Consider the following 15031-nt stretch of genomic DNA (forward strand, 5'->3'; position numbering starts at 1 on the left):
CTGAGAGGATGCTCTCCCACCACCAGGTCTCTCCCCTCCCTGGGGCCTCAGGTCTCTCAAGGATTCCGCTCATCTTCTCCCACAGAAGCCAGGCCAGGCCAGATAGTCCTCTGCTATATAGGCTCCCGTATGATGCCTAGTTGGTGCGTCAATGTCTGTGGGCTCCCAGGAGTAAATTGAGATTGCTAGTCTTCCTATAGGGTTGCCCTCCTCTTCTGTTTCTTCCTTTTAATCCTAATTTGACCATAGGTGTCCCTGACTTCAGTCCAATGGTTGGGTATATGTATCTACATCTGTCTCAGACAGCTCCTCTTTGGGTTTCTCAGGGAACAGAAATGCTAGGATCCTGTCTGCAACCACATCATAGCATCAATAAGAATTGGGCCTTTGTTTCCTCCCATTAGGTGGATCTCCAGTTGGCCTAGTCACTGGACTGCCTTTCCCTTAGTTTGTTTTCCATTTTTGTCCTGGCAGTCCTTATAGGCAAGAACACTTCTTTGCTAGAAATTTTGATTGTGGGTTGGTAACACCATCTCTCCTCTTAAGGCATTGTCTATCTACTGGCAGCAGACTCTTCCAGCTCTCACCACTGCTGGGCACTTCATCTAAGGTCCCTTTTATTAAGTTCTAAGTGTCTTTCACATTCTAGGTCTGTGATATTTTTTAGAGGATCTCGCTACCTCCCATCTTCTGAGGTTGCATATTTCCATTCATTCTGATGCCCCTCCCCACACCTCCCAGGCTTTGCTTTGCTTCCCTACCCCCATACGTGATCCTGTCCCCACTTTCCCCTCCTCCTTTCCTCTTCCATCCATATCCCTCCCTTCCTCAGTCTCCTTATTTTATTCCCCCTACTAAGTGGGATTGAATCATCCTCATTTTTCCTTTCTGATTGCTAAAGCTCTTAAATTCTGTGGGTCGTGTCCTAGGTATTCTGTACTTTCCAGCTAATACTGAATTATTAGTGAGTACATACCATGCATGTCTTTTGGGTCTGAATTACCTCACTCAGGATATCTTCTAGTTCCATCCATTTGCTGCAAAACTCTTGATGTCATCATTCAAATTCAATTCCCAGCATCAATTTCAGGTAGCACACAACCATCTCAAACTTCAGATCCAGAGGGATCCAACTCTTAAGGCCTTTGTGGTCACCTTCATCCCTGTGAACATTTCTCAATGCAGACAAGCACAAATAACTAAAATTAATGAAAACAAATCTTTAAAATATAGGAAAAATGAAGCTATCACCTTAGAAATTTAATGAGTAAATATATTTGTAAGTGTGCACTAAAACTAAATAAAGATAATTTCTAAGTAGTGTTTCTTTATACACAGCAGACTGTTATCATCTTGTTATTAAAGGTGCACAAATGCTTCAATATTTTATTTTACATTTTACAGTTTTATTAAATTGGGTATTTCTTATTTACATTTCTTTTTTTTTTTTTTATTTAAAATTTATTCATTTATTATATATAAGTACACTGTAGCTGTCTTCAGATACACCAGAAGAGGGCATCAGATCTCTTTACAGATGGTTGTGAGCCGCCATGTGGTTGCTGGGAATTGAACTCAGGACCTCTGGAAGAGCAGTCGGTGCTCTTAACCACTGAGCCATCTCTCCAGCCCTCTTATTTACATTTCAAATGTTATTCCCTTTCCCGGTTTCCTGTCCATCAGTCCCCTAACTCCTCTCCCCTCCCCTTCTACAAGGGTGTTTCCCTCCCGATCCACCCTCCATTATCCCTCCCCCAGCCGCCCCAACAATCCCTTACAATGGTAGTCCAACCTTGGCAGGACCAAGAGCTTCCCCTTACATTTTTAAAGTGTATCTTTTTTATGTGTTATGAGTGTTTTGCTTGCATGTATGTCTGTGACCCCAGCATAAAAACTTGTGATTATGGAAGCCAGAAGAGGGCTCCAGACTTCCAGGATTTGGAGTGACAAGAATTTGAGCCAACATGAGTACACTGAGTTGAATCCCAGTCATCTAGAAGAGTATCCAGTGCCTTTAGCTGCTAAGCCACATCTCTAAAACCTTGTTTAGAGAATTGTTGTAATCTCTTATTTTCTATGATGATACATGCACTGTAAAGGTAAGCACTTCCCCAATGAATCATATCCCAAGCCTTTTAATAACTTTAGTAATTATGTGTATATTAGTAATATACTTATATAACAGTAATATATACATATATTCATTCATTCACTCATTCATGCTGATTTTACTCGGTAGTACAGGTTGCTCTAGGATTCTTAGAGTATATAGGCTAGTGGCAAATATAAGGGAAACTTCCTGCCTAATTAGAGTTTAGTTATAGGCATGAGCCTGTAGTAATAGGTTGTTTCTTCTTTTATGAGTAGGGATTGGACATGCATCCAGAACTAACCTCTAACTTATGCTGTGAACCATGCTGGCATCCAACAAGTGAAGCTCCATCCTTAACAGCATAAGGTATCAGCAAGCCTGGCCCACAAACAGGGTCTAAAACATTTGTTTTAGATAAGACAACCAGTGATAATTTTGTGTAACCTTAAACGGTATTATTTGGGCAGATTGCCTTAGGTAGACTCAGTGATGACTGCATGGCTATCAAAATCTCCAGGAACTTAAGTAATGATTCCAGGTTCTAGGATTCTGATATTCTCCATTCCCTTATCTGAGATTTATTTTTGTTTTCCTGCTTGGTTTTTGTGTGTATAGTTTTGATGTAAGACAAGATTAAAGGAGGGAAGGGGTTTGCAACCCCATAGGAAGAACAATATCAAACAACCAAAACACCCAGAGCTCCCAGGGACTAAACCACCAATCAATGAGTACACATGGAGGGACCCTATGTAGCAGAGGATGCCATTGTCTAGCATCAGTAGGGGGAGAAGTCCTTGGTCCTGTGAAGGCTCCTTTCCCCACCGTAGGGGAATACTAGGGCACTGAGGTAGGAATGGATGGGTGAGAGTGAGAGCATATTCATAGAAGCAGGGGGAGGGGAGGGGAGGGGTTTGGGAGAGGCAGGAAACAGGATAACATTTGAAATATAAATACATAAAGTCCAATTTAAAAAAAAAAAAAAAAGACAGGCTATCAAGTTCTCAAAGCTATCAGTTAACCATTTAACTTAAGGTGACCTTGAACTTCAGGATTTTGCTGCCTTTCCCTCCCAAATGCAGGAATTTCAGGTATGTGCCTCTGTGATTTATCTGTATCAAACTGCCTAAGAGCCTCTGTACTCCAAACACTCTTTTATTTTTTTAAAGATTTATTTGTTATACATACACTGTCACTGCCTTCAGACACAACTGAAGAGGGCGTCAGATCCCATTACAGATGGTTGTGAGTCACCATGTGGTTGCTGGGAATTGAACTCAGGACCTCTGGAAGAGCAGTCAGTGCTCTTAACCACTGAGCCACCTCTCCAGCCCCAAACACTCTTTCCTAATAGTGGCTTCCAGTTATGACCAGATTCCTGAATCTGAATTCCACACACAGCTCTTCTTCCTGGGTTCCTAGGTAGTTTGGGAACTTATTGTATCAAATGTATCCAGAGGTGGCAAGAATTAGGGAAAAGGTATAGACAGGAGCCTATTATGTCCCATTCCATGAGCACTGACTGATTCGTGCTTGCTCATATTGGGCCAACTTGGGAGGGTAAAAGGCTGCCTGGCCTTTATGAGATCATACTACACAAATAATTTTCGAGTGAAGAAAAAGATCAGCAGCTACAATCATCTGGGCAAAGATACTCTATGGCTCAGCACCAAGGGCCTCAGTTCAAGCTGGATCTGGTAAAGATGAAACAGATGTGGAGGACATGATGTCTTCTACTGGGAATGTCCTCTTGATCAAGTTCTACTAGTCACTCTATTAACCTTTAGAACCTCAGCATCACAAGAAGTTGGGCTTCCAAATAGGAGCTTGCAATGAAAACCTGGTTAGAGTGCCATTGTCTCTCTCATGTGAACTAGACCAAAAAGGCCTAAGACCATACTTGACTGGGTATGAGACCCACTGGGCTTCCTGACAACATGTTGGCTGTAGTAACCCAGATTTCCTCAGTTTCTTGGTCAAAGTAACCTTTATTCTGCCTTTGATTCATTAATAACCTACAGTGAAATATGCATAACACACTTTAGAGAAAACTATAACTAGTCTCAAGAATGTCCAATTGATAAAACTATTTGGGAAATGTTAAAATGTGTCACCTTACAGAATATATGTCTATCTGATATTTGGCTTCTTAGGGCTTCTGTGCTATAAATAAAGTATAACTTCATAGCAAGTATTTTTTTATAAACATACAGTATCTGAGATTCTGAAGTAGTCTCTTATATTCATGTTTCCTTAGACTTAATTTTTAATTAAAATATTAATATGTAAATATCAATACGACTCACTGAAGAATGATACCCCAGATTCAAATAGTAGGCAAATGCAAAGGATGTTTTATTCTACAGAAGTTCTGTATGTTGGGGTCTCTCATTACCAAGATACGAGTCAAGCAAGTGGGCTTGCAGGCCTGATTTAAGGCACATTAGGGGAATCCCTGCATCCCAGAACCATTACCTGTGCATGAAGGCTGGAGTCTCTGGTTTTTTGTTTGTTTGTTTCTGGTAACCGACTTATGTGGGCTTGCCTAGACTTGCCCAGTTCTTAGGCCTGGTCTCTTGGACTGCAAATTTGAAGACCGTCATAGAGTGAGCCTGACCTTCTCATTTCTCCTTTAGTTTTGGGGCACCTCAGATCTTTGAGATGTTTAATAAATCAGTTCCTTAACAAACATAATTAAAGCATTGATTGTGTAGGGACCACAAGTTAAAGCTAACAACTGGGGTTGGAGACTTAGCTCAGTGGTAGAGCACTTGCCTAGCAAGTGCAAGGCCCTGGGTTCAGTCAGAAAAAAAAAAAAAAAAAAAAAAAAGAGACCTGTCTTAAAGTTACTACCTGACTAAGGCCATGGATTTTTTGACCACCCCATTACATATGAGACCCATGATCAAATGGAAACAATATTTTTTATCTAAGTTTGTGAGACTACTTCTTCCTTGCTTTCCTTTACTTGCCTTCCAGTTAATAAGGACTGGGATATTAAGGGTGGCTTGCTTCAGGCTGGAGAGATGGCTCAGTGGTTAAGAGCACTGACTGTTCTTACAGAGGTCCTGAGTTCAATTCCCAGCAACTACATGGTGGCTCACAACCATCTGTAATGGGATATGATGCCCTCTTCTGTGTGTCTGAAGACAGCTACTGTGTATCCATATAAATAAAATAAATCTTAAAAAAAAAAAAGATGACTTGCTTCCTGGGTGTCCAACAGCATTCGTTGCCCCCCCCCCCCTTGAATATGTATCCCAAATAGGTATCCTTCTTAGCAGACACATGGTAGCCAAGTTGACTCAGCTCCTGTAGCAGGTCTTGTGTGGCCTCAGATATGCCTCTATGTTTGGGACCCACAATATATACTGGAGCACACTTATTTATTGGTGAGCTCACCAATTACTGGTACTCCCCCAAGTCATTATTAAGTAACTTCTCAAAGGTAAGTTGGTGAGTTCTTGAATCCTTGAGACAGGCATGTCCAATCAGTTGTCCCCTGAAGCCTCACTCTAAGTCTTGTCATTCCAAGGCAAATGTGTGCCAGAGGCAGGCTACAAAGCCATTCAGTGCCTGAAGCTTCTAAGGGAAGTCAGGGTCAGTTTGGTTAACAAAAGACATGTTCACAGCTGACTGGTGCTCTCTGGCTTCTGTGTCAAAAGCAGTGTAGGTCTTATAGGCCTCAAAAAGTCTTTCTAGGAGCTAGATTAATGACTCAGTGGTTAAGAGTACTGACTGCTCTTCCAGAGGTCCTAATTTCAAATCCCAGCAACCACATGGTGGCTCACAACTATCTCTAATGGGATCTGATGCTCTCTTCTGATGTGTTTGAAGATAGCTACAATATATTTTATATATATAAAACATCTTTCTAGATATTCCCTGGGGGCCTTGGCCCCCATCAGAATCTAGAGGTAGACCCTGAGCCTCTCCTTACCTTCAGCAGTGTTAAAAGTCTCAGTTGGGTTGAATCACAAGATAAGAGAGCATTGATATCAGCCTCAATGTGAATGGGCAGCCCATTTGCTTCCAGAACCCATGATCCTCTTTCTCTCCTCTATCTTGTAGACCACCTAGAGCAGGTACTGACAGTCATTCCAGGTGCCCAGGTGAGTCAGCATGAGTGAATCTAGAAGACTTGTGAGAGCTAATGGTCAATGTCAAAATAGGGAGTGCTATAAATTTTAAAGATTCAATTGTAGAGATCATTATTGACAAATGACATGTCATAAACTATCTCCCCTGAGCATCTGGGGGTCCTGTAGCCCTGAGGTGTAAGGTGATAGCAGAGTCAACTCTCTGGGCAGTAAGTGTGAGGCTTAAGTGTGAGGTGGACTCTAAGTGGAATCAGGAGACTTAGGGCCTGCTCCTCTCTTCCTCTGTGCTCTCTGGGCTGAGCAGAGGCCACAGAAGCAGGAACATAAAAAGGGGGTCAGAGATAACCCTTGAGAGCAGAAAAGGGGATCAAGGCAGGAGCAGAAGCTGACCCTACTTTAGAGGAAGAAGTGTGGGGAGGAGTGTGACCAATGAGAAAAAAGTCTCATCCAAACTAGTGGCTTCTCACCAGGTATTGTCACATGGTGATTTATAGCCCTTGGTCTGGGTGGCCTCAAGCCTCTTAAAGAAAACACCTCGGGGTTAGGGATTTAGCTCAGTGGTAGAGCACTTGCCTAGCAAGCACAAGGCCCTGGGTTCAGTCTGCAGCTCTGAAAAAAAGAAAAAAAAATTAAAAAATAAAACACCTCAACCCTCCACCCCCAGGCCATTAGTGGGCCATTCATTCCTGCAAATGATGGTTTACTGGGATAAACAAAAGTCATGAGGCTTCTGTGACTCAGGGAAAGTCTTTAAAATGGTACAGGCCCAGGCCCAGTGCGGTGCTTCTGCCTGTCCCATCATAGGAATCAAAGAAAATTTTGTTTGAGAAGACATAAAGAACAAACAGAATATACACAAATATTCCCAGGAAACCAAAATCAAAAAGCTGTCTCAGATGGTCTTCTTTCCTGATCATGGGTGGCCTATAGACTCACAGCCAGTTCAGGATCCAGATGAGAACCAGTAAGTTCTCCTGCTTCTGGTAGGGGCTTGGGACTGTAATCCATTGCTCCTGGCCTAGTAACAAAATGTCTGTTTGATCCTCTCAGCCTCAAGAATAAACCTGAAACAGAATTAAACCCAAAACAGAAACACAGAAATGGACAAAAGACAACCAGGTAGCTGGACATACTGAAGTGAAAAACACTTCTCTATTTGGATCACAAGCTCTCCAGCAAATCATGGGGGAGGTCTCCAAATGTAAAGGTTCATGATTCATCAAAGATTGATACTCTAGGACACAATAGAATGTAAATGCAAAGAATGTTTTATTCTGCAAAAGCATAGCATGCTGGGGTCTCCCATAACCAAGATAGAAAACTAAATGAGTTTGTACATTAGGAAAATTCTGGCATTCTAGAACCATTACTAGGGCAAGGAGGCTGGAAACTGCAGCTGAGAATCCTTGGGTAGGAGAGCTTTATCTTCTTTTAGAGAGGACAGAAACTACTGGAGTCCTTAAGGTGCAGTAGGCTAATCAGTGGTTGGGAGCCCTGAAGGACAAACAGGGCCTCATAGTCAGGTGGTCTACAAGTTGGCCCTGGAGGTTATCTGTCAGCAACTACATTAATCTAAGTGGAAGGAAGAGGATGAGACATTCAATGCATGGCTAAGCTATAATGCACCACTAGAAAGAAAAATGATTTAAAAAGTTACTGAGACACCATCCCTTTGCTCTTCATTGTTTTCTTCTGCTTCAGCTATCTTTGATGCCAGACAACTCCAATTCCCCCAACTACACTGGATTGCAATCTGCTGCTCATTCACCAAAACTCCCTTTCAAGATTTGGCTTTGCATACATTGCTATTTTGAAGACTTTACACATGACTCTGTCAGATGCAGAAGGGGGGATGTTAGAACAGCTTCATTGCACATTATGAGGTCATATGAAACAAGAGGTTAGACAACACAGTATCCCTCCATTACTGTTTACAGTCAAAGAATTGTTCTGATCTTTTTTTTTTTTCTTTTTTTCGGAGCTGGGGACACGAACCCAGGACCTTGCGCTTCCTAGGTAAGCGCTCTACCACTGAGGTAAATCCCCTGCCCCCTGAGATCTTAAGGACCAATTAATGACTGAGAAACACACCAGAGACAGAATATCAGGTTCTCAGAATCTGACCATAATTTCATAGATAGGAGAAAAACCAGTGAAGAGTAAGTCCTGAAAGGAGTTTGGACTATTTTGTTTACATCACATTGAGAATTTCCAAATCCATGTGTCCTGTGGATGAGAGGCCAGTCCCTAGGACTAATTTCTTAGTACCCAGAAGAAATATTCCTGTTTTTACTCATGGCACTCACAAAGTTTGACCTCGTTTTCATAGATATAACGTGTATTGCAGTCATAACAGGGATAGGAACCAAAGCAGATTGACTTGGGCTTCCTTACAGTCGTAAGTTCATCCATGAGTTCAGCACAAAGCTGAGAAAAGCTCTCTACTTCAACATAATCAAACTCATTATAGACCTCTACTGGAGCAGGGTACATTTCTGTGGTTAGCTGGCTCAGGTCAGTAGTCTGGTGCAGAAAGTCCTTCAGAACATCCACGGAGATTTCATTGTCATACAAATTGATGCAAGTGAGCTGGGGGCATCGGGCCATGGTAGGCAGAAGGATACTGAGCTGGAAGTCATTCATACTACAGTCTTCTAATTCCAGAATCTGTAATGTGTCTGCAACACTCTCTAAGAACGTGTTTAGAGGAAAGACATCTAAGTAAGTTAAAATGGCACCTTTCAAGCACAGATGTTTAAGCTGACTGTAGTTCCAAGGCTGAGCAAATGACGACAAGTCTGACTGAGTAAACTGGCACAGAGTGATCTTGAGGGACACCAGTGGGGACTTCAGACACCTAGGGAGAAATCACATGGTTGGGATCAGTGTGACCATGGGGTGGCATGCAGTGTAATCTGTTGGGAGTTGGCTTACTTAAGTTAAACTATTTTGACCTGAGGGTATCACCTTCATAGTGGGTCTGGCTCCTTTCACAACTAAGTCTCCTAGTCTTCTCTGAGAAACAGAGACCCAGAGTTGCTCTATAGGCTAGTAGGAACCAGAGAAAGAGGAACATTGGAATCCATGACAATATATCAAGATGCCTCCTGAAAAATCACTGATTCCCTGACCTATATCTCTTCACCTCTTCACTCTTTACCCCTGACTCTCAACACCTCAGCCTTTGCATTTCTTGATCCACTTAGCTAGTCCTGGTCTGCAAACAGCCTTATACTGTTAGGGAATTAGGGGAAGGGCCATATTGGATTTGGGCCTAGCCGCTTTTTGACTGCATGGTTCAAAGTGACTCTGGGCTGTTTGGCCACAGAGACTCACCCCGAAGATGACTGCCATAAATCTTAAGATTGTTGGATAAAGCGTCTCCCATGAATTTACGGCACAGGAGTATAACATTCAAGGGATGCCTCAGCTTGAGCAGATACCAGTTATCTCCTCAGTCAACACCCAGTGTCTCCACCACCTGACCTCATCGCCTGACCTCTTTGCCTCCAGCTATCACTGCCTATACCCTCATCTCCCCCTCCTTCATATTTCACAAAGGTCACTCCCCCTACCTGAAAGCCTTAAAAGCTGCAATGTTCATCCCAATAAACGAGACCTTGACAACAGAACTTTTGCTTGGTCTCCTTCTTCTCTTCACCCCCATTTTGGCCCACAGGTAGAAAGCCTCTTCGGGACCCTGAATAACTGGGTCCCCGCTGGCGGGGACAAGTGTCTACTACTCTAATGTAAAAAGAGGTTTGTTTTAGTGACAGTGACAGCTTCTCATCCTTTCTTACCTAAACAACTCATTCATGTGGCCTGTGAGAAAATAGACATCATCAATAGTGAGATGCTGGAGACAGCTGAATTTGGAGAATAGAAAAATGATCTTGGTGATGATCTCCTTCTCCTTGGTTGTGTGAATTCTTGGTTGAAAGATGCGTACTAGCATGAGCTTCTGAAGATTTATCATCTTGCTAATGCAAGGTACAAATTTTTCCAATTTGGACAGATTCGCCACTGTATTCAGTTCCAATTCCTTGACGAACTCTGGCTCTAACAATTTTAACGAATCCCTGACTTTGGACACTTCCATTGCTCCGATCTCCAACTTCTCACAGCACAGATATAGGAAATTCCTTCTCTTCTTTGCCCACTGCAACAACTGTGCTTGGCGTTTATCTTCTTGCACAGGAAACATAAAGGAAAGGTCACTGAACACCCTCAAACGCTGGTTCCTTCTGTATCTTGAGTGGCCCTCCACTACTTGCTCCTCAAGCATAGTTTCTACTAAATGATTTCTACCCTCTCTTCCAACCTGCATATCTGAGGAGCTATGGTGTCCATCCCTCAGGTCAACCAGTTGAAGCGTGTGCATCCTGTGGATAACAAGAAATGTGTCAGAAGGGAAACTGAGACCAAACACTTTTTTTCATCATCTCTGATGCTATTTGTCCCTTGTTCTGCTATCTTCTATACACTCATAGTTTTCAGTGCTGGATCTCCAATGCAACCTCTAGTTGCCAAGCAAAGGCACTTTACCTGAGCTGCATCTGGATACCTGTTCTATTTCCCTCCATTCAATTGTCTTGGAGTTCTCTCAGCTCCTGTTTCTTTTGGTTTGTAGTTTTTCAGGACATGGTTTTTCTGTATATTCCTGGCTCTGTAGTTATATAAACTAGGCTGGCATCAAACTCAGAGATTTGCCTGCCTCTGCCTCCCAAGTATTGGGATTAAAGGTGACTGCCCTGCATGTCAGCTCCTATTTCCAATAACTGCTGGAGACACAGGGATAGGGTCATTCTTCTGTGGCTACATTTATACAAACCTGTATCTCATATTTAACTTACTACAAGAACTCAAAAGCTTTCCAGGCACCTATAGCCCTCTAAGACACTAGCCAAAGCCTCTGATCGAACTTTCACCCCATTCTCCTAAATGAAGTTGTTTCCTTACTTGGTATTCAGCTTACCTGAGGCGATATTTCCGCTTCAGCCATGTGTTTACTCCATCCAGTATAGTCTGGAATATTTCCAAGTTGGGGTTATTAATCAGCAACCCAACCTGAAGGCAAGAGTAGGGCCAGTATTCCACAAGGATCTTAATCATCTTTGTTTTTCTTTGCATGGCAGCCTCCTTGAACAGAAGTGGGAAGAACACACTTGGTAGGTATTCCAGAACAGAGATGGTCAATACCTCATTTCTCACCAGACTCTGTGAAGCCAGATTCAGAAGTGTGCGTGGAGTATCAGAGCCCATTCTGATGAATCTTTAGAACGATGATCCTGGGGAAAAAATTAGGGGAGACTGTATTTTCAGGGTCTCTGTTATGAGGCTTTTAACCCCTCATAGTAAGTGTCTGTCACCAGGGTAGTGATGATGGAGACTCAAATTTTCCATATTTCCTTCACTATTTACTGGTCTGAAAAGCAAACTCCCCACACAGGCAGCATGTGTAGTCTCTCTCAATCATTCATTGTCACCGTTGTCCCATTCAGTTCCAACCTTTGCTATTCGGAATCCCATATTCCTTTAGAAGGGGGAATCCAGGAAATAATCAGAGCCCATTCCTTATAGCAAAATCAATGTTAACCACCTTTCAGAGATAATTGGAAAAGCCATATACCAAAATAACCCATATTGTGCTCTCAAAAAATTGATTCAGCCTGGCAAAGACAGAGAAGAATTTATGAAATGGGGCATTTTTTAAAATATTTTTCTTTCTTTTCCTTTCTTCTGCTTCATTTTCAAACACTACCTCTGGTTTACGGCCCTGGCCATCCTGGACCTCACTTTGTGGACCAGGCTGCCCTTGAATTCAGAGATCTACCTGTCTCTGCCTCCTTTTGTGCTGGGACTAAACGAGTTCACTACCACATCTAACTTACTTTTTATTTTCAATGTTTTAGAGCCAGGTGTGGAAAACTTATCAAAGTCATACTACTTTGGAGCATAGAACATACTGGATGTGTGTAGAGGGTCCTGTCTGTCTTTTAGTAGCTTATTTGTTTCTATTGTAACAGGGTTTCACTATGTAGCCCAGTACTGACCAGTAGTCTAGGCTGGACTCAAACTCACTCTAAGATCCTAAAATTGAACACTAGTCAATATGATGGTGCCTTATTGGCTCAGCCTGTTGGCTTTATTCAAACATTTGTCTTTCAAATACTGAATGGATGGCAAGTTTGTAAGTAGGAGCTTATGGTTTCAATACTATAAGTATTGAGTCAGACACAGGATTCCATGTAGTCTGTAGTTTCAGGTCAGTCTAGTTTAAAAGCTTTTGAAAATAAAAAGCCAGAATAGTATGGATTGATAAGTTCCTTTGATTTTGGCTGTGGTTTTTTGGTGCTGGGTTTTGATTCTGGCTCATGTATGGCAAGTAATCAATTTCAGTTGCATTCAACTCAGCCCTTTCATTTTATATATAAAGGTCACTTCATGTGCCCCAGGCTACCCTGGAACATATTGGGTACCCTAATATCCCCAGTGCTAGGTTCCCAGAAGTATGTGACCAGCCCGCCTGGCATCTTTTTTATGTTTGTTTGAGCAGTGAACTTTTCAAATGACCAGGTTTAAGCTACTACATTCCTACAATCACAGTCCCCAGAATCACTGTGTCTTGTGGATCCTCCTAACAAACTGTCCCCAGGAGTTTTTAAGATGGAGTTAAAAAGAATTAGGCAGGGTGGTGCTGGCACACACCTTTAATCCCAGCCTGGGAAGAGAAATGTAGGTGGATCTGAGTTTGAAGCCAGCCTAGTCTACAGGAGTTCCAGGGCAGTCAGAGCTATACAAAGAAACTCAGTCTCAAAAGACAAAATCAATTAAACCTCAAAACTGTAGCCCATCAAGTATAATTTGTAGGATTACAAACAAGCTATATTACAATGAAACTGTAACTGAAATCCCAACATAGCAAAGTGGGGACAAAGCTAGAAGGCTAGAAATACAAGACCAGCCTGGGCTCTATGAAATCCTGTCTCAAAAGCGTAAACTATAGTCTACCACGAGGCATTTCTCATTAAAACATAACTAAACCAAAACAAACAAAAACATTACAACTTGCCTTTTGAAGAACATTTATTTCAAATTTTAAAAGTGCTATTTATTATGTGTGTATGGCTATCAGGACTGCATGTTTGTATGAGCACTACTTGCATGCAGTGTCCAAGAGGTTAGCAGAGAGTGTTACATGCATTGTAGTTGTGTGTGATATCTGACATGGATAGTAGCAAAGGAAACCAGTACTCCTGGAAGAGCAGATAGTGTGGTATCTCATCTGCGGGGCCATCTCTCCAGTTCTTGGAGAGAGTTTTAAAGCCTGGGTCTTTACATAGCTGAGTTACTTAGAGCAATTGCCTAGAATGCAAGTGCCCCAGGCTTTCATCTCTATCACTGAAAATTAACCCGAAACATACCTAGAATCCAGCACTGAGAAGTTGTAATTGAGAATATCATATATTCAAGTCAACCTGAGTCACATAGTAACTATGAAGGCTAGTATGGACTACAAGATAAAACCTTTAGAGATAGATATGAAGAAACAGACCCCTGTCCTAAAATCCATTTCTTCTGGGGTACAACAAGCAACATTAACAGTAAAAATCAGCCTAAATTAGAAAGTTTACGAACAAATGAGATTCCATCCCAAATAAAAATTCTAAAATCTTTAAAAGGCAGTCCGTCATTTGATGATATGAATCACAACATGAAGCAAAATTTAGGTCATCCCAGCACTCAGGGTGCTCAGACAAGAGAACCTTGATTCCCAAGCAAGTTAGTCCAGCACTGTCAGGCTCTTGATATTCAAACAGAGAAGCACAGAGGACATTGGAGATAAGAGCAGACCTGAATTTTGAACCAAGTCCAATATCCATGTGAAGAAACAGACTCCAGGAGGCTCTAGGCAGACATATATAAAATGTCTCTGAACCAGTTAAGGTATCCTGGCCTAGACAAAAGACTTACCTGATTAAGATACAGGTGACACACTGTACGGATCTGAGTGTCTTCTCTGGCTCCAATGACAGACACCTTTACAGACCTTTTCCCACATGCCCCTTATTAGCTCCACCACTAATCAAGTGCTATCATCTGATTGGATGATTTTGCCCCACCCATTTAATCTTATATGTTTTTTTTTTGTCATAATCATGTAACAAAACCACCTTGGAAGAAAGTAGAAAGGAAGAAACAAAATCCTGACTCTGGGATGAATATCAGGAGTCCATGCTTGAATTCATGTCATAACACTGAACTCATTTATTGTTTAAATTAATTCAATTATTTGCTTATTTATATACTTGGCTTGTAATTTACTTTTGTGACAGTCTCTCGCTAAGCTTGATTTGGATTCTCAGCAATTCTTCTGCCTCATTCTTCCTTCTGAGAGAATTGCTATTTTGAACTGGCACAGCTGGCTGAATTATATTCTGTGACCAACACTGTGCTGAGTATGAGTTAGGTCAGGGTTTAATCTGTGCCTCATTATAGAGAAACTTTTAGAAAAACAAACACAAAGTTATTATTTGCACAACTATGAATGTGTTGTAGAGTTCAAGGCTGAGTCTGGTACTCTGCTTGAGATGGCTGATGTGGGAGGTCCAGTCAAAGTCAGCTTCAGCTACAGAGGGAGACGGAGAACAGCCTGGGTTCATGGACACCATTTCTTCCAATCTCACATAAACCCAAACCAAAACAAAGAAAGTGGACTTTAGGGAGAAGCTGGCCCTGGTGCCCTGGAGGGTAATGGTGTTGGAGGAAGGATCAGCCAGAATATTGGCCAAAAAAGGGGAAATTGTAACTGGGTGGTGAGCAGGGTGTAGTGGCATACACT

The 15031-nt window shown here is 42.0% G+C and overlaps 1 protein-coding gene across 1 annotated transcript; it reads right to left on the bottom strand.

Annotated features, from left to right (window-relative positions):
• Positions 1-8478: 8478 nt before the first annotated feature.
• On the bottom strand, positions 8479-11451 carry Pramel7 (preferentially expressed antigen in melanoma-like 7). Its single transcript, XM_578142.3, has 3 exons — positions 11165-11451; positions 9990-10571; positions 8479-9046 (listed from the first exon to the last, which is right to left on the bottom strand). The coding sequence occupies exons 1-3, from the start codon at positions 11449-11451 to the stop codon at positions 8479-8481; spliced, it is 1437 nt and encodes a 478-aa protein (XP_578142.3).
• Positions 11452-15031: the final 3580 nt, after the last annotated feature.

Source organism: Rattus norvegicus, chromosome 3, assembly GCF_036323735.1.
Source record: "Rattus norvegicus strain BN/NHsdMcwi chromosome 3, GRCr8, whole genome shotgun sequence".
Lineage (NCBI taxonomy): Eukaryota > Metazoa > Chordata > Mammalia > Rodentia > Muridae > Rattus > Rattus norvegicus.